At 41.3% G+C, this 18,589-nt stretch overlaps 2 protein-coding genes across 3 annotated transcripts in view; one reads left to right on the forward strand and one right to left on the reverse strand.

Annotated features, from left to right (window-relative positions):
* The window catches only part of NME7 (NME/NM23 family member 7), a 264,656-nt gene extending 249,487 nt beyond the window's left edge, over positions 1 to 15,169 (reverse strand). The window contains exon 1 of the mRNA XM_030302771.1: positions 15,077 to 15,169. Coding sequence (XP_030158631.1) covers positions 15,077 to 15,079 — 3 coding nt within the window. The 5' untranslated portion in view covers positions 15,080 to 15,169. The remainder of the gene's footprint in view (positions 1 to 15,076) is intronic.
* Positions 15,170 to 15,354: 185 nt separating this feature from the next.
* Positions 15,355 to 18,589, forward strand: part of BLZF1 (basic leucine zipper nuclear factor 1) — a 33,127-nt gene continuing 29,892 nt past the window's right edge. For both annotated transcript variants that reach the window (XR_003965971.1, XM_030302769.1), the window contains exons 1-2: positions 15,355 to 15,653; positions 16,924 to 16,998. Coding sequence is in view for 1 of the 2 variants with exons in the window: in XM_030302769.1 (XP_030158629.1) it covers positions 16,968 to 16,998 (31 nt within the window). In the remaining variant the exon portion in view is untranslated. The remainder of the gene's footprint in view (positions 15,654 to 16,923; positions 16,999 to 18,589) is intronic.

The raw sequence follows: 18,589 nt of genomic DNA on the forward strand, positions 1-18,589 counted from the left end.
GCAACTCTATTTTCAGAGCATTATTCTTCCTTGGACATCTGTGCTCCTCTGCTCTCTACTAATATTCGTCTGTCTTCTCCATACCTACGGTAGCTATCTCTAAAGGCCACTATGAATTAGTTAAGAATCTTAAATGCCTTAAAAAAATAGGAAAATGTTTTGTAAATGTCAGGCACCATCGTTAGTAAAATTGCAAATGCACAGAGCTCTTGCCAGGTGCTAAAGTGAAAAAAAGAGAAGGGGGAAGAGGAGAGGGGACAAGAGTGACTGAAGCTGCTAATTTAGCTACGGTGCGAAAGAAAATCCTCTCTGAAGAGTTGTCACAGGCGCGTAGGGACACGTGGAGAAGCATTCCAGGCAAATGGAATAGCACGTGTAGCTGAAGTGCATGTAAATGTGAAATTAAAAAAAAAAAAAAAAAAAGAGGTAAAATTTAAAAACTGGCTATTTCAAAAGGGTAAATCAAAAAGAATTTTCTTAAGAAGCATATTAGTAAGAACACCTCAAGTATTCCTAATGGTCACGAATGTGTGTGCGCCCAGTCACAACTCGGCCCACAGGAACTACTTGGTCAATAAGCAAACTGTTTAAAAGAGAGAGAAAAAAGCATTTGTTAAGCCCCTAACGGGGCAGGGCACTAGGGTGAACACTGAACAATAAACCACGGTGACATCGTTTCCTCCTCTGTTTGAAAATGCCTTCTGGTAAATTTAAGGAATCAACGTTGATCTGAGTATGCATAAGCTTAACTTTAAATATAGATATATTCACAAGTTGAAGAAAACCTGAAAGTGAATAAAAAAGAAACCCACAGAGAATGCTGTAAAGTTAACTCGTTTTGTTTTTAATTAACACTCCTACACAGTGATGAGTCGTTCCTTTCTGTTCTCATGTTCAATAAGTCTCCATTTAACACCTGTCAGTAATAACAACGGCAGCACCAATAATAATAGCCGACATTCTTGGGGTGCTTATGATACATAAAGCATTAGGCTAAGAACTTTATCCCGTTCAGTCACAACAATATTTAACAGTAGATATTGTTACCATTTACTAGGAGGGTTAGTATTATTGCCCCATAGCTCAACCTATGTGTGTATTGAGAAACAAGGTAAAATCTGAAAGACGTTATGAAATTTTTAAATGAAAATGCTGGGGGGGGGAGGGATTATATTTTAGGATCCATTCTCCCTTTGAATATAAATTTTAAAGCTGTTTGTTTATAATTTATTGTCAGACTGGCTTCCATACATCACCCAGTGCTCATCCCAAGAGGTGCCCTCCTCAATGCCCATCACCCACTTTCCCCTCCCTCCCACCCTCCATCAACCCTCAGTTGATTTTCAGTTTTAAGAGAATAAAAACTTATTCTTATGGTTTGCCTCCTTCCCTCTCTGTAACTTTTTCCCCCCCTTTCCCCTCCCCACTGTCTTCTGTTAAGTTTCTCAGGATCCTTACACCGGTCAGAGTGGCTAAAATGAACAAATCAGGAGGCTATAGATGCTGGAGAGGATGTGGAGAAACGGGAACCCTCTTGCACTGTTGGTGGGAATGCAAATTGGTGCAGCTACTCTGGAAAACAGTGTGGAGGTTCCTCAAAAAATTAAAAATAGACCTACCCTATGACCCAGCAATAGCACTGCTAGGAATTTACCCAAGGGATACAGGAGTACTGATGCATAGGGGCACCTGTACCCCAATGTTTATAGCAGCACTTTCAACAATAGCCAAACTATGGAAAGAGCCTAAATGTCCATCAACTGACGAATGGATAAAGAAGATGTGGTTTATATATACAATGGAATACTGCTTGGCAATGAGAAAGAATGAAATCTGGCCATTTGTAGCAACGTGGATGGAACTGGAGAGTGTTATGCTAAGTGAAATAAGTCAGGCAGAGAAAGACAGATACCATATGTTTTCACTCATATGTGGATCCTGAGAAACTTAAAGCTGTTTAATTATGAAAAATATTCAGATACTTAAGACAAATACTCACCTTTCACAGATTTGTGTATGTACAATAAAATGTAAACAGCAAGATGACTTAACATAATGACAGACTTGTACCTGCCACCAAATGGAGGGGTTTTCAGTTTTGCCAAAGCCAGATTTCTAGGCCTATGTAGCAAGAAAACACTAGGCCCAAATGGGCTCATTGTACTTTCATAATCAAATTACTGAATAATAAAATCTCAACTACCACAAATAAAAGCAAATGTTCCCATCTAATCTATTTAAGCTAAGTAGAAATTCATGGATCTCAGATCTAATGCTCACTAAATACATATCACACACATCTAGCTATCCCTTCCTCAACAGCATGTGAGAATTACTGACATCGGCCTCAAGCAGTACTCCTGCCGTCTCCCATCGTCCCTCCCTTTCACCCTGACCCTTTATTGTTCCCATTAGGAAAATGAATCTAAACTGACAAAGAATTTAATATGTAACAGTAATTTTCAAAATTTGTTTTAATTTATTTATTTTTTGAGAAAGGGGGGAAGACAGAGAGAGAGAGGCACAAGGAGAAGAGCAGGACGCCTAACCGACTAAGCCACCCAGGTACCCCAAAAGTAAGTTTTTAAGTAGCCACAAAATTAGACAACACCACTAACCTCAAATATTTATTTCTGAAACTTATCTTAAATTTTAATCTCCTTCCATGTCCCCCAACTATCTTCTCAATAGACAGCATTCTGGTTAATAAGAAAAGAATACATTCCATATGCACAGTACATTAGTTTATAAATTACTTTCATATTCATTTGATCCTCACAAAAATGCTTTCAGGTATTCTGAACAGAAATTATCATTCTGATCTTATGAAAGGGAAAACAATTACCTGCAAAGGTTACAAGTCACACAGTAAATACAGCTGAGGCCAAGTAGGATTGAAAACTTTAGATTTCTTTTTTTTTTTTTTTTTACATTTATTTTTTGAGAGAGACAGAGCATGAACGGGGGAGGAGCAGAGAGAGAGGGAGCCACAGAATCTGAAACAGGTTCCAGGCTCTGAGCTGTCAGCACAGAGCCCGACGCAGGGCTTGAACTCACAAGCCGTGAGATCATGACCTGACATGGAGTTGGACGCCCAACCAACTGAGCCATCCAGGCACCCCAAAAACTTTAGATTTCTAGCACTACACCAGATCCTGCGGACTACAAAAGGCTGCTTCCTCAGAACAGGTAACAAGAGACAACTACATAATCTATCTGTGAGGAATAGAAAAAGTCACCTCTAGCTTCTTCCGTATATACCGGTAATAAATTTTGAATTCTAACCATTTATGAAAAATGCCAAATAATTACAGAAAAAAATATTTCAGGTAATTATCAACAGTGCTTCTTATCTATGGAACATGCTATAATTTTTAAAGTTTTTTTTGTATCACTGTTTTTATTTATATTCTAGTTAACCTATAGTGTAATATTGGTTTCAGGAGAATTTAGGGATTCACTTACATACAATACCCAGTGCTCATCACAAGCACCCTCCCTAATACTCATCACCCATTTAGTCCATCCCCCGCTCAGCTTCCTCCATCAACATTCGGTGTGTTCTCTATAGGTAAGTTATAATTTGTTTCCCTCTCTTTTTTTTTTTCCTATCCCCTATGTTCATCCGTTTTGTTTCTTAAATTCCACAGATGAGTAAAATCAAACGGGATTTGTCTTTCTCTGACTTATTTCGCTTAGCATAATACACTCTAGCTCCATCCACATCATTGCAAATGGCAAGATTTCATTCTTTTCGATGGCTGAGTAATATTCCTGTGTGTGTGTGTGTGTGTATCACACACACACACACACACACACACACACACACGTCTTCTTTATCCATTCATCAGTCAATGGACATTTGGGCTCTTTCCATAATTTGGCTACTGTTGATAATGCTGCCATAAACATAAGGGTGCATGTGCCCCTTTGAATCCGTATGTTTGCATCCTTTGGGTAAATACCTAGTAGCACAGTTGCTGGATTGTAGGCTAGTTCTATTTTTAACTTTTTGAGGAACCTCCATAGTGTTTTCCAGACTGGCTGCACCAATTTGCATTCCTACCAACCGTGTAAGAGGGTTCCCTTTTTTCCACACCCTTGCCAACATCTGTTGTTTCCTATGTAGTTAATTTTAGCCATTCTGATAGAAGTGAGGTGGTATCTCATCATGGTTTTGATTTCTATTTCCCTGACTACGAGTGATGTTGAAGAACACATATTGTTAAAATGTCGATACTACTCAAAGCAATCTACACATTTCATACAATCCCTATCAAAATACCACCAGCATGTTTCACAGAGCTAGAACCAAACAATCTTAAAAATTTGTGTGGAACCACAAAAGACCCCAAATAGCCAAAGCGTCTTGAAAAAGAAAAGCCAAGCTGGAGACACCACAATCCCGGACTTCAAGCTATAATACAAAGCTGTAGTCATCAAGACAGTTGCGTTTTGTGGCACAAAAACAGACACAGAGATCAATGCAACAGAATAGCAAACCCAGAGATGGACCCACAGCTATATGGTCAAGCAATCGTTGACAAAGCAGACAAGAATATCCAGTGGAAAAAGTCTCTTCAACAAATGGTGCTGGGAAAACTGGACCACTTTCTTACACCATACACAAAAATAAATTCAAAATGGATGAAAGACCTGAATGTGACATAGGAAACCATCAAAATCCTCGAGGAGAAAGCAGGCAAAAACCTCTTTGATCTTGGCCGCAACTTCTTTCTCAACACATCTCCAGAGGCAAGGGAAACAAAAGCAAAAATGAACTACTGGGACCTCATCAAGATAAAAAGCTTCTTCTGCACAGTGAAGGAAACAATCAACAAGACTAAAAGGCAGCCTACAGAAAGGGAGACGATATTCACCAGCGACATATCTGATAAAGGGTTAGTATCTAAAATCATAAAGAACTTATCAAATTCAACACCCAAAATACAAATAATCCACTTAAGAAATGGGCATAAGACATGAATAGACATTTTTCCAAAGAAAATGGCTAGCAGACACATGAAAAGAACATATTGCAATTTATAATCTTAACATTATATTGGGTAAGAAAGGTGAAACTTTTACTAGAAATTCAAATCCATTGTTAGATGTATGTAAGAAATGTATGAACAATACCAGGTTAGAGCTTAGAAGAAACAGGCACCATGGCACACTGCTAGCAGAGTACAAATAGCAAAACTTTCTGGAGTTAATTGGCAATGCATACCAAAAAGCCTTAAGGGCACGCTGGGGTGCATCAGTCGGTAAAGCGTCTGACTTTGGCTCAGGTCTGATCTCGCCATTTGTGAGTTCAAGCCCCGCCCGCATCAGGCTCTGTGCGGACAGCTCAGAGCCTGGAGACCGCTTCAGATTGTGTGTCTCCCTCTCTCTTTGCCCCTCCCCCGCTCGCACTCTGTGTCTCTCTCAAAAATAAATAAACATTATAAAAAAAAAAAAGAAAAGCAAAAAACAAAAAGCCTTAGAAATGCACACGTCCTCTCACCCAGTTATTCCATTTCTAATTTATTCTAAGGAAATAATTATGGATGTATGTAAAATTATGCCTATAAAAATATATTAGTTATGGGGTTAAAAGACCAAATAAATAAATGGCTTGGTTACATCAGAGTAAATTAAAGAATAAAATGGAGCTCCTAAAATTGGATCTGGGAAACTGCATAAGATATAGTAAGTGAGGAAAAAGAAAAACACAGATTTATAAACCATACACACAGTAGGATCACATTTTAAAAGATATATACATGTATGTGTATGTATACTGTATGTATGTGTCACTGGGATACTATACTAAAATATTAATAGTGACTGTATATAGTCAATGATATTACAGATGAATTTAATCATATTGTGTCTACATAGTTTCACATCTCCAAAAATGACTATGTCCAGTATAAGTTAAATATTTGAGACGTATACAAGTTAAATATATATACGTATTTTATACTTGTATTACATATATAATACATTATAAATGTATCATATAATGATATATTTTAGGCAACATATACAATGCATATAGCCTATGTAACTCGTATCAGAACTACAGAAAACAAGATGAAATTTAAATTTACATGTATCAGAGAACTCTGGAACCATTGCGCACACATAGAGAAATACATCTTAAAGAATAAAGCGCTATGAAGAAGGCACAGTACATGAGTCAGGAGAGATAACAATAGCAACTTAATTAAACAAAGTGCCTAGTATCAGAAAATAAACTTGAATTGAGCAGTACATTTTAATAGCTACAATTTCTCACATCTAATAAATAGAAAGTCTTAAAATATCAACAGCTTTTGGAAATGAAGTAGTTTAAACAGACTTTGCAAGAAAGTGGAAAGGAGGCTAATAGAAGTGTTGGAGAGATTTCTGGAGAACGAGTTACTTCAATCTTATGCAATAGCACCATCAAGAAAGATATTAGGTGAAATCCCAGCAGAAAACACAACATCCACGGAGAAACTATGATAACACACATCTGGAATGTGTGACTCTGCCTGCCACACCTCAGACAAGATATTATGGAAACAAAGAGTCCAGAAAAGGGCGATTACATTTTTGACAAGCGATTATAAAGGGAGAAATCAGGAGTGTTTAATCTTCAAACGTAAGATCTGGACGGAAAATTTTTTCCAAAGTTTATACGAAAACATTTTCCAAAGTTTGTAAGATCATAAATGTTGCGGATAGGATGGAAATTGTCGCTGAAAGACCAAACTAATATGATTAAAGTTTTAATAAGGCAGCTCCAAGGAAAATAAACTCTTTTGATAGAATAGGGAAAATGTAGGTGAGGCATTATCCCAGTACATTTAGAGTGAAATCCAAAATCCTTCCCAAGCTTCCGAAGCGTCAGTATTCCCTGGTGGCTGCCTGCCTTGGATCCCTAGTCCTCCCATTGTCCTCACCTTCCCTAGATCCCACCCCCATTTGCCCCCTCCCAAGCCTCCAATGGGCCTCTGCACTTGGCTGCTGTCTGCTTGGAAGGTGCTTCCCCTATATCTTCACCCTGCCTGCTCCTTCCTTCTGAGATGTCAGCTTAAAAGCCACATCTTCACGAGGACCTTTTCTAATTTTCCCACCTAAAGCTACGTGCTCTTGGAACCTGGCACTACAACATTACTTCGTTTAATTTTCCTCATATTGCTTGGCACTATATGAGATGACCTACTCATTTATTTGTGTCATGGCTTCATTCAGTTATTTAATATATTGTATGTCTCAACTAAGAAAAAAAATTTTTTAAGGTTAAACCATCAAGGGGGCCTTCCCTGACCACCCTGGCTAGGTCAGGCCACTCTTTTTTAGGACACATTTTGACCTTACCTTGTAATTTTTCTTTTGTGACCCAACTTACTCTTGAAATTTATTCTCTGATACCTGTTTTTCTCAGTAAGTTCCATGGGGTGTGCAAGGTAAGCTGGGGCCAGGGAAGGTCTCGAATGCCAATTCAGATATTTGGGCTCCACTCTATAGGCACTGAGGAAGGACTATCTTATTAATCAATGTATTTATTGTTAGTGCCTGGCACACAAAAAGCACTCAATACCTGTTTGAACTGATGAATAATTGATGAATGGGAAAGAATAGATGAAGGAGGAGATTGGATTTCTATCTTACACAGCTCACAAAAATTAACTTGGAATGGATTAAAGACTTAAACACAAGACTAGAAACCTTAAAATTCCTAAAAGGAAACAGGGAAAAATCTCCTAGATATTGGTCTGGGCAACAGTTCTTCGGGTAGGACACTAAAAGCACATACAAAAAGCAAAATCAGTAAGTGGGACTACAACAAACTAAAAAGCTTCTGCGCAGCTAAAGAAATAATAAACGGGTGCCTGGGTGGCTCAGTCAGTTGAACGTCCGACTTTGGCTCAGGTCATGATCTCATGGCTCGTGAGTTCAAGCCCCACGTCGGGCTCTGTGCTGACAGCTCAGAGCCTGGAGCCTGCTTCAAGTTCTGTGTCTCCCTCTCTCTCTCTCTGCCCCTCCCCTTCTCGCTCGCTCTCTCTCTCAAAAATAAAATGAAACATTTTAAAAAAGGGCATTTTAAGAAACAAGAAACAAAATGATAAGGCGATCTTCAAAATGGGAGAAAATATTTACAAATTATATCTAATGAGGGGTTAATATCGAAATTATATATACATACGTACAACTGAATAACAGATATATAAGCAATAGGATTAAAAAAGATGGGTAGAAGAACTGAACAGACTTTCTCCAAAGAAAACATACAAATGGATAACAGGCACATGAAAAGGTTCTCAGCATCATAATCAACACAGAAAAGTAAATCAAAACCACCATAAATATCACCTCGCACCTGTCAGAATGGCTACTATAAAAAAAAAAAAAAAACAAGAGATAGCAAGTGTTGCAGAGGCTATGGAGAAAAGGGAAGCCTCATGCACTATTGGTGGGAATGTAAAATGGTGCAGCCACTATGGGAAGGAGCATGAAAATTCCGCAAAAATTTTAAAATAATAGTGCCATATAATCGAGCAATTCTATGTCTGTGTATATTATATATGGAAAAAAAATGAAAACTTTAACTCCAAAAGACATATGCACCCTCCCCATGCTCAATGCAGCATGATTTACAATAGCCAAGATATAAAAACAATCTAAGGGCCCATCAGTGGATGAATGCATGAAGCAACGTGGCACAAATACACAACGGAATATTATCGGGCCACGAGAAAGAAGGAAATGCTGCCATTTGTGACAACAGGGATGGACTCTGAGGTCACGAAGCCAAATGAAGTTGGTCAGACAGAGAAAGACAAGTACTGTATAATTTCACTTATACGTGGAATCTAAAAAGACCAAACTCAAAGAAACAGTTCATAGAATGGAGGTTACCAGGCGCTGCAGGTGAGGAAAATGGGGAGCTGTTGATCAAAGGGTAAAAACTTCCACTTAGAAGAGGAGTAAGTTCTGGGGAATCTAATGCACAACACTGTCATTATAGTTAACAATGCCAGATTATACACTTGAAAGTTGCTAAGAGGGTAGATCTTAAATGTTCTCACCACAAAAAAAAAAAAAAAAGCAATGGTAGTTATGTGATGTGATACAGGTATTAGCTTAACGCTAAGGTGGTAATCATTTTGCAATATGTGTATCAAATCAACACCTTATATACTTCCAACTTACACAATGTTATATGTCAATTATATCCCAATAAAGCTTGGAAAAAAGGAAACAAAGGATAAAGAATTAAAAGGCAGAAAAAGGACAGAAAAAGATAAAAGAGCTACATGTGAGGAAAATTAGAGCATTATATTAACCCCATTGCTATTCACTTTTGCAAATACTACTGGTTCCTATTAAAGAAGAAACAGGCTCCAAATTACATTTGTAATAAAAATGTTTTAGTAGGAAAAATCAGTTGTTTCTTTTTTGTAAGTTTCAGGTTTCTAATTTAGGCGCCATACTTTCTGATTCAGTCCCGATAAATGAAACCCTTCCTGGGACTTTACAATTATGGTCCTTCCAAGTTAGTAGTTCAAGTGACAAAAAGGAATCCTGGATGGTTACGAAGCATATGTCAAAGATGAAAACAGTAAACCTATTTAGAAGAAACTTTATAAAGCTGAAAACTGAAAAACATTTCATGGAATAAAATCTTGTCCATATTTAGCAATCATGAAACCCTCTCTCAAGTCTCTTTGAAACCAACTTGGAGACATGTGTTTAGCCTAATTCTCGTGGAACACAGGTGACAATCTTTAAAAGCCTTATGTTGGGGCGCCTGGGTGGCGCAGTCGGTTAAGCGTCCGACTTCAGCCAGGTCACGATCTCGCGGTCCGTGAGTTCGAGCCCCGCGTCGGGCTCTGGGCTGATGGCTCAGAGCCTGGAGCCTGTTTCCGATTCTGTGTCTCCCCCTCTCTCTGACCCTCCCCCGTTCATGCTCTGTCTCTCTCTGTCCCAAAAATAAATAAAAAACGTTGAAAAAAAAATTAAAAAAAATAATAATAAAAGCCTTATGTTATAGAAGCAGTTCATCTTGGATAACAGCATTGAAATCAATGTTCTATTTTAGAAGACGTATAACATTCACATCTCTTTATTATTCAAAAGGGTCTCGGAATTATGTCCTGTGTTCTCTTCATGCGCAAAATGAAATAAATTGATGACCCTAGCGTATTCTTTATCTTAAACAACATGCATTGAGACATACTGAACTACATTTGCTCTGCTGCACATGACAGAGGTGGTTCTAGAATTTGTAGGCAGAACCTAATTATGGTTCTGGAAGCTACAACTGTTCACTAGATGCAGGGAGAAACTGACCAGATCATGTAATTGTACGGGTCAGGAAGACAAACCAGCGGGGCAAACAAATTCCACCCTCAGCTGCTTGGAGAGAGACCATCAGCCTTTGATGCAACATACCTGTTAGTGGTGAGACTGAACACAGAGAAAGAACATCAATTTCTCTCTCTTTTTAAGTTTCATTTATTTGAGAGAGAGAGAGAGAGAGAGAGGGCAAGCCTGTCTGCATGCTCAAGTGGGGGAAGGGCAGAGAGGGAGGGGGGAGAGAGAATCCCAAGCAGACTCCTCACTGTTAGTGTGGAGCCCGATGTGGGGCTTGAACCCACAAACCATGACATCATGACCTGAGCTGAAATCACGAGTCAGATGCTTAACCGACTGAGCACCCAGGCGCCCCTCTAGTTTCTAAAGGCCTATTCTTTCTCATAAAGGATGACAGCGAATGACACAGGAGACAGATCTGCATGCAAAAGGAAACTTGAAAATTCTACTCTAGTCAATTTTAAGCTCTCATTAAATTCAGAGCTTCTCCAATCACAAATAAGATGTCACTAAGTCAATCTTAGGAGGAATAAGAAATCTGTGTGCCTTGAGATTAACTATTTTACCTCTTAAAGTACATATTAGTACAAAGTATACTGTATCTTGAACTTTGTGGGTCATGACCGACAGTAAGGAATATGGGGTTTGGGTTGTTTTTTTTTAATGTTTATTTTTTGAGAGACAGCGCGCTACGAGCGAATGGGAGCAGGGGAGGGGCAGAAGAGAGGGAGACACAGAATCCGAAGCGGGCTCCAGGCTCTGAGCTGTCAGCACAGAGCCCGATGTGGGGCTCGAACTCACAAACATGAGATTGTGACCTGAGCTAAAATCGGACACTCAACTGACTGAGCCACCCAGGCGCTCCAGGAACATGATTTGTATCATAACCCAGGACATACAACACACACACAATTTGCAATAAAAGTTTCATGGAAGTATACCTTATACATACAATGAATACAGTGTCTGTTTTATGTCATCTTTTTTAATGCTGGCTACATACGACAAATTGATGTCATGACGAGTAATGGGTTAGAACCTCGTCTGAGAAACCATGCTGAAGTACATACGTTTGGTCTGGCCTCTGTCTACCTCTCTAACTGCACTTCACATTACCCTCTGCCATACTTCGTCCACTGCCACTGCCCCCCCCCCCAACTCCCCACCACCGAATTCTATTCTATTTTTACATTAAATCACGAGATCAGTTCCTGCAATATGCCACACTGTTTGACTGCCTCAGGACCTTTGATCTTGTGTTAGTGCTGCCTGGTACGCTTCCCCCAGACCACTGCACTTCATCATTCAGGTCTCAAGATGGAAGTCAATTCTTCACAGCGGCCTCACTGACCACCCAATTTGAAACACGCAACTCCAACCGGGGGCGGTGGGGGGAGGAGGTCACCCCTCCTTAGGGTAGTTGGGAAGTCTAAATGACAGAAGGTAAGACAAGCACAAAGAAAACCAGTATTCCACAAATGTCACTTTCCATCCCCCTATGCCATCCAATTCTACCTATGGAAATTCTATTCCATTCGCTTAATGATGGCCTTTCTGACTCTGAAAAGTGAGGACTCCATCCTCCAGTATTCCCCAAGTACTTTGTAACCTCTCGGGACACTCACCACATTCCTTCTTTTTCCATTCAGCAAATATCTGAGTGCCTAATACAGTCTAAGCAATAGCAGGGAACAAAATATTGATCCCCCTCCCAGTTCAGTTTGGTAAGAGTGAAAATTCATACACAATTTCAACTGAATGTGGTAAGTACAATAAGAGAGATGTGTACTATAGGTAAAGTTGTGACAAAAACATAAAAAAGTCACCTCTCTTGAGCAGAGAAGTAAGTAACCATCACAGGAGGAGAGACACTTAACCTGGGTCTGAAAGAATCCAAGGGAATTTGGCCAGCAAACAAGGGCAGAAGAATAGCCCGTGTACAGCGTGTGCAAAGTAGAAGGAACACTCATACCACCAGCTTGAAGGTGCTTAGAACATTCAGTGAAAGATAAGCAGTTGAAAGGAATGTCTAGGCAACGGAGAGGCATGAAAGCAGCTAGACAGGTAAATGCTAGATGATGGAGGGCCTTGCATGCCATTCCAGGGACGCTGAATTTATACTGTAGGGTTTGGAGAGGCCTACAGTTTTAAAGAGGTGACTTCAGGCGTGCCTGGGTGGCTCAGTCGGTACTGTGTACGACTTCGGCTCAGGTCATGATCTCACGGTTCATGAGTTCAAGCTCTGCTGTTCAAGCACTCTGTGCTGACAGTTCAGAGCCTGGAGCCCACTTCAGGTTCTGTGTCTCCCTCTCTCTCTGCCTCTTCCCTGCTCGCACTCTGTGCCTTTCAAAAATAAATAAACATTTAAAAAAAATTTTTTTTAATAAACTAAAGAGGTGACCTCAAAGATTTGGGTCTTAGAAAATCCTTCTTGTTACTGAGAAAATAATGGCTCGAATAACTGCCATACCACACTATTTAAAGATATACCGCAACAGTCCAGGCAAGAAATGAGGAGGAGACCTTAAACTAAAACAGGATCTAGTGACCACCTGAATATGGGAAGCGTAGGAAAGCAAGAGAGGTTAACTCTGGTTTCTGGTTTAGGTTACATATATTGCAATATGTAATAACCATATTAATTAGTTATATAATATTAAAGCTATATTATAAGTTAGAGTGATCTCATTAATTAACTTGAAGGAATAAGGAAAACCAGGTAGAATGATAGCAAGTTCAGTTTTAGTCATGGCAAATTTGACCAGGGAGAGTGTCCGGGAAGCAACTAGGTTAGGCCCTAGCAGGTATGAGAGGAAAACTGAAGTTTAAAAACTTTTTTTTAATGTTTATTTATTTATTGAGAGAGAGACAGAGAGAGAGAGAGACAGAGCATGAGCAGGGGAGGGGCAGAGACAGAGAGGGAGACACAGAATCAGAAGCAGGCTCTGAAATGTCAGCCCCGACGTGGGGTCCGAACCCATAGACTGTGAGATCATGACCTGAGCCGAAGTCGGATGCTTAACTAAGCCACCAGGTGCTCCTGAAAACTGAAGTTTAGGTGTGAATGCTTAGGCATTAGTAAAACTCATGTGCGTGGATGAAATCACCCCAGCAAAATGCATAGACTAAGAACTGAAAATAATTAAGGACTGAGTCCTGGAGAATGGCATTTAAAAAGCAGGCAGGCCGGTGGGGGGAAAAGGCGGAGGGGGGTAGGGGGGGGAATGAATGTTTGTGAACTTCAGTTATCACAGAAAAGCTAAATAAGATAAACTTTGAGAAGAAATCATTGGATCTGGCATTTTAGGGCCATTAAAAACTTGGAAAAGGGCAACTTCATTGAAACCATTCAAGAGGAAGTCGGACAAGAGTACTGAGGATGAAAAGGGGGGCATTTAAAGCAGGTGAAAATACTATGCTTCCATGCAGTCACAGAAAGGCGCAAGGGAGGATTGGGCAGTAACTGGATAAACCAGCCTGGGGGATACGCTTTTTTGTTTTATTTCATTTTCTCAAGATGTATGACCAGAACACTGGGAAGCAGGAAAAGGAGGCAGAGAGGCTGAAGCACAGGGTGGGGTGGGGGGATAAAAGATAAGCAGAAGCAAAAGGTCTTGTAACGGATGGGAGGGGATGAGATCTAGAGGAAAGGTGGATGCATTGTCCTTCAACACCACTCTCTCTACACTAGAAACGTAAAATCGGATGATGAGTAAAATATATACCAATGTGTAGGTTAGGGGCACGAGGCTGAAGAAAATGACTTTCAGTCTCTGGCATCTGCTTAGAAGGGAGGAAAAAGCAGGGGAAGGGACAGGGGTTGGGGAAGTGAAAGTTTGGAAAGGGCTCCGCTGGAAAAGCACAGGGGCAGACTGGGGCAAGAAAAGGTCCCTGAGTAGGAAGGGAGAAAGAACAGGTGGTGGGAGGGGCTCTGTTGCTAAATTCGTAAGCTATACCCTTCTGACAACAGTCATCTTTCTATCCCCCAGTCCGTTATTCGTAACTCTTTAAAAGAGATGCTAATTAAGTGAATTAACTCGACCCCCGGTGTTCTCAAACAAGTGACTCAATAAAAATTAGCTCTAGGCTTTTTAAAAATGCCCAGCCCCCTTCCTATTGATTCAGAATTTCTGGGGGTGAGGCTCAAGCAAGTGAATTTTCCAGAAGCTCTCCCAAGAGATCTTGAGGGGCATTCCTCTTAAAAAGCACCTACCTAGGGGATAATCCCCTGGCCAGAAGACAGCTGTGCAAATACGGCTCCGACTAAATGGCCCTTAGAGGGGGGAAGGGGCAGCGCTCTGCGGCTCTGGAGGGCAAACACTGGGAGACCTAGGGACACCTGGGTCAGTGCTGAGCCATCTCACACACACAATCAATGCTCTTAAATGAGGCGCGTTAAGGACAAGCCGAACTTGAAGTGATGAAAACTACAAACATTTAAGACGTCTGTTCGAAATAATGTCTCGCCTCAGGGTATGAGACTCCGTGTTTACCCCTACACTTTTGTCACATTACTCTAGAGGCTCAGCAGTACCGAAGCGGAATTCGAGGTGCTGCAAGACACAGGGAGAGAAAGGAAACTGCAGAAACAGCCCCTGGAAAGAGGGAAACATGGGGCGAAGGTGGAAGAAACCGGGCCGCCTCTGAGTGACCCTCCGCCCCAGGACCTGGGACGCTACGTAACCAAGACCGTGAAGCGGCTCCTCCGGCCTCGCCTGGCACTCACCATAGCCTCAGGATCTCGGCACAGGGGAATAGGTAGCGTTGCCACAGGAAGACACCACCTCAACCCCGACGCCCGGTTACTCCGGCAACAGAGCCCCGCCTACTACCGGACGTGCGGAATCGCCACCGCCCCGCCCCTTCGTTCCCAGGGGCTGGGAGAATTAGAACTCCGCCCATCCCGTCGACAGCCCCGCCCTTTCATGGCGCCGCTTGGGGCCAGCGTCATCACTTGTTTGGTTGACAGGTGACCCGGAAGTTAAGTGATACACAGCCGGCGCTCCATATATCCTATAATTTATTTCTAAGTAGACATCTATCCGCTTTTCACTTACAGAAGCCTTAGACCTCATGTGCTGCGTCACTCGCGTTTTAAGACACCACAGAGCGTATTTACCTTTCTCTTTTGGAAAATTGTTCCGGAAACGAAACCCTGAGAACAGGAAGTGATTAATAGTGAGCCAGCCGCTGGATGTCAGGAAGGTCTGGGCGGGTCAGCTTCGGAACGGAAGAGGAGTGTGCGGAGCCCGACGGTCTGTAAAGTGAAGCCCCTGGGATCTGCAGAGTAAGGACCCTTGGCGGTAAGTGCAAGAAACGGGCTTGTGTAACCGAGGGGGGGGGGGACGTTTGAAAGGGACAGAGGTCTGGGTTGGAGTTTGGTGTTCAGACGCTTTGGATTTGGGGAAAGATTGCCTTTTGTTCCAGGAAAACTTGTTCAGACAGGGACGGAATTTCGGATTCGGCTCCCCGGACGGCAGAGGTTGACCAGCTTGTCGCTTTCCCACCTGTTACCCACTGCACACCCTCCCACCCCCTTGAATTGGCCCTTGCCGGCCGAGCCGTGGCGCTTCCTCCGAGCGCAGTGGCTGGGCTCCTTGCTCTTGCGAAGGGGTCTTTGGAGACCTGTTTTCAGAGCGACAGAAGGGGGGTTTGTGACTATTGAGGAAGGTAGTCGTGGAGGACCCTGTGCCAAGTCAGATCGAGTACTCAGGGTGATCATTTTTGTGGTGAAACCAGTTGCCATCTAACGTACAGTTCATCATATTCGATCGTGTCACTCTACTAAGCACCACCTTCCTCATGTTTTCCACTGAATCTTAGTCTTTACTGAAAAGGCCATGCACACGTTTCTGAAAACATATGCTATGCCATTTTAATTCTGTGACCAAGAAAGTGCAAATTAAGTTCTGAGTATTTTATATAGTTTAAACAGAAGTTCCTTTGGGATATAAATAATTAGCAAATTAGTGTCACTAATGTCCCCTGAGAAAGTAATTGATTTCTTTAAAATTACTGTTGGGGCGTTTGGGTGGCTCAGTCGGCTAGGTGTGCCTTCGGTTCAGGTCACGATCTTGTGGGTCACGAGTGCCAGCGGGCATTGGGCGTGTATTGACAGCTCAGAGCCTGGAGCCTGCTTCACATTCTGTGTCTCCCTCTCTCTGCCCCTCCCCTACTCGTTCTCTTTCTCTCTCTCTCTCTCTCTCTCTCTCTCTCAAAAACAAATAAAAATATTTTTAAAAAAATTTTTAATAAGTAAGATTACTGTTGCCGTATCAATGATACAAAAGCCGCTACAGTAACTTCACCACAGTTTCTTAACTAAAATCCAGGGCACCTGATAGAGTATACTTGGCAGAAACAGTGAAACAAATTTGAAAGTAAACCACCAGTAATTTTTTGAGACCTTCGTTAACTATAACAATATCACCTGTGGGAAGGTTTTGAAATGCATGTGTACTAAATGCAGAAACAAGTAGAATATTGTCATATCTAAATTACAAGGTAAATAATAAACTTAGTAAACATCTTTGTATGGTATTGTCTTAATTGTTTCAATTTATACATTTTTAGGTTTTTCCGTAGAAGGTTTGAGGTGCCTTTTCATTGGTTAAAAAATGACTACTCTTGAAAGTTTAGAAGCCAAAGGTAAGTGTTCTTTTTTTTTGATGTTAATTGTTTAAAAAAAAATTTTTTTAATGTTTGTATTTATTTTTGAATGAGAGAGAGAGAGAGCACGCACGCATGAGTGGGGGAGGAGCAGAGAGAGGGGGAGACACAGAATCCGAAGCAGGCTCCAGGCTCTAAGCTGTCAGCACAGAGCCTGACGCGGGGCTCGAACACACGAACTGCGAGATCATGACCTGAGCTGAAGTCAGACGCTCAACCGACTGAGCCACCCAGGCACCCCTGATGTTCATTGTTTTTAAAACATGTAATTTATGACACAAGGACAGAGGAGTGCTTGAGCCAAGCAACTAAATCTCATAGAGCTCTTGGGAATCATTTGTGTTTCAGATTTCTCCATGCTTGTTTTGTAGTGCGGTGTTTACATTTCAGTACCCAGGTCTACGACTGAATAGTCACATCATTGGATAGTATTCAATACTGCTGTTAAACTACTGTTAAACATTTAGTGTGAAAGCAAAGTTTTGCAGCTATGCTTTCTATCCACTACAAGAGTAAGACTTAAATAAACAAGAAGATGTACGTTCTAAAGATTTTAGTAGACACACAAGCAACTAGGAAGTGTAAAAGACCATTTGTGTTGGGTTGTATTGCTTGGGCTGCTATAACAAACCAAATCGGGTAATGGAAATAGCAGAAGTGTATTGTCTCACAGTTCTGGAGGCTGGAAGTCTAATACCAAGGTGCTGGCAGGGCCACATTCCCTCTGAAGGCTCCAGGGAAGGATCTGTTCCAGGCCAGTCTCCTAGTTCCTGGTTTGCTGGTAGTTTTGGTATTCCTTAGCTTGTAGATGCATCACCCTGATCTTTGCTTTATGTGGACATGGCATTCTCCTTGTGTGAATGTGCCTGTGTGTCCAGATTCTTCCTAAGGACATCAACCGTGTTGGATTAGGGGCCCACCCTACTCCAGTATGACCTCGTCCTAACTAATTACATCTGTAATGACCTTATTTCCAAATAAGATCACATTTTGAGGTATGGACTTCAACATAGGAATATTTGAGGGGGGGCCACATCAACTCATAATGCTTGCTAACTACAGTAGTTACTTTTTAGTCCTTCTTTAGTCCTGTTTGCTTGTCCTCTCTAGAACTATTGATCATTCCCACCTTTTGAAATACTTTCTTTCCTTGACTTCCATGATATTATTCTTGTTTTCAGCCTACTCTGTAGCCCTTCACTGTTCCAACGCAATAGCCACACGTGGCTATTTGAGTTTATGTTGATATTTTTAAAAATGAAAAATTCAGGGGGTGCCTGGGTGGCTCAGTCAGTTAAGCATCCGACGCTTGATCTCGGGTCGGGTCTTGATCCCAGGGTCATGAGTTCAAGCCCCACATTGGGCTCCACACTGGGCATCAAGCCTACTTAAAAAAAAAAAAAATTCAGTCCTTCAGTCACCCTAGTCACATTTCAAGTGCTCATTAGCCATGTACGGCTAGTAGCAATTGCATTAGAAAGTGCGGATAGAGAATGTTTCCATTACTGCAGACAGTTCTATTGGGCACCAGTGCTCTAAGTATATTTTCTCTCTTTCATACTTCTCTTCT

This window comes from Lynx canadensis, chromosome F1 (assembly GCF_007474595.2).
Source record: "Lynx canadensis isolate LIC74 chromosome F1, mLynCan4.pri.v2, whole genome shotgun sequence".
Taxonomy (NCBI): domain Eukaryota; kingdom Metazoa; phylum Chordata; class Mammalia; order Carnivora; family Felidae; genus Lynx; species Lynx canadensis.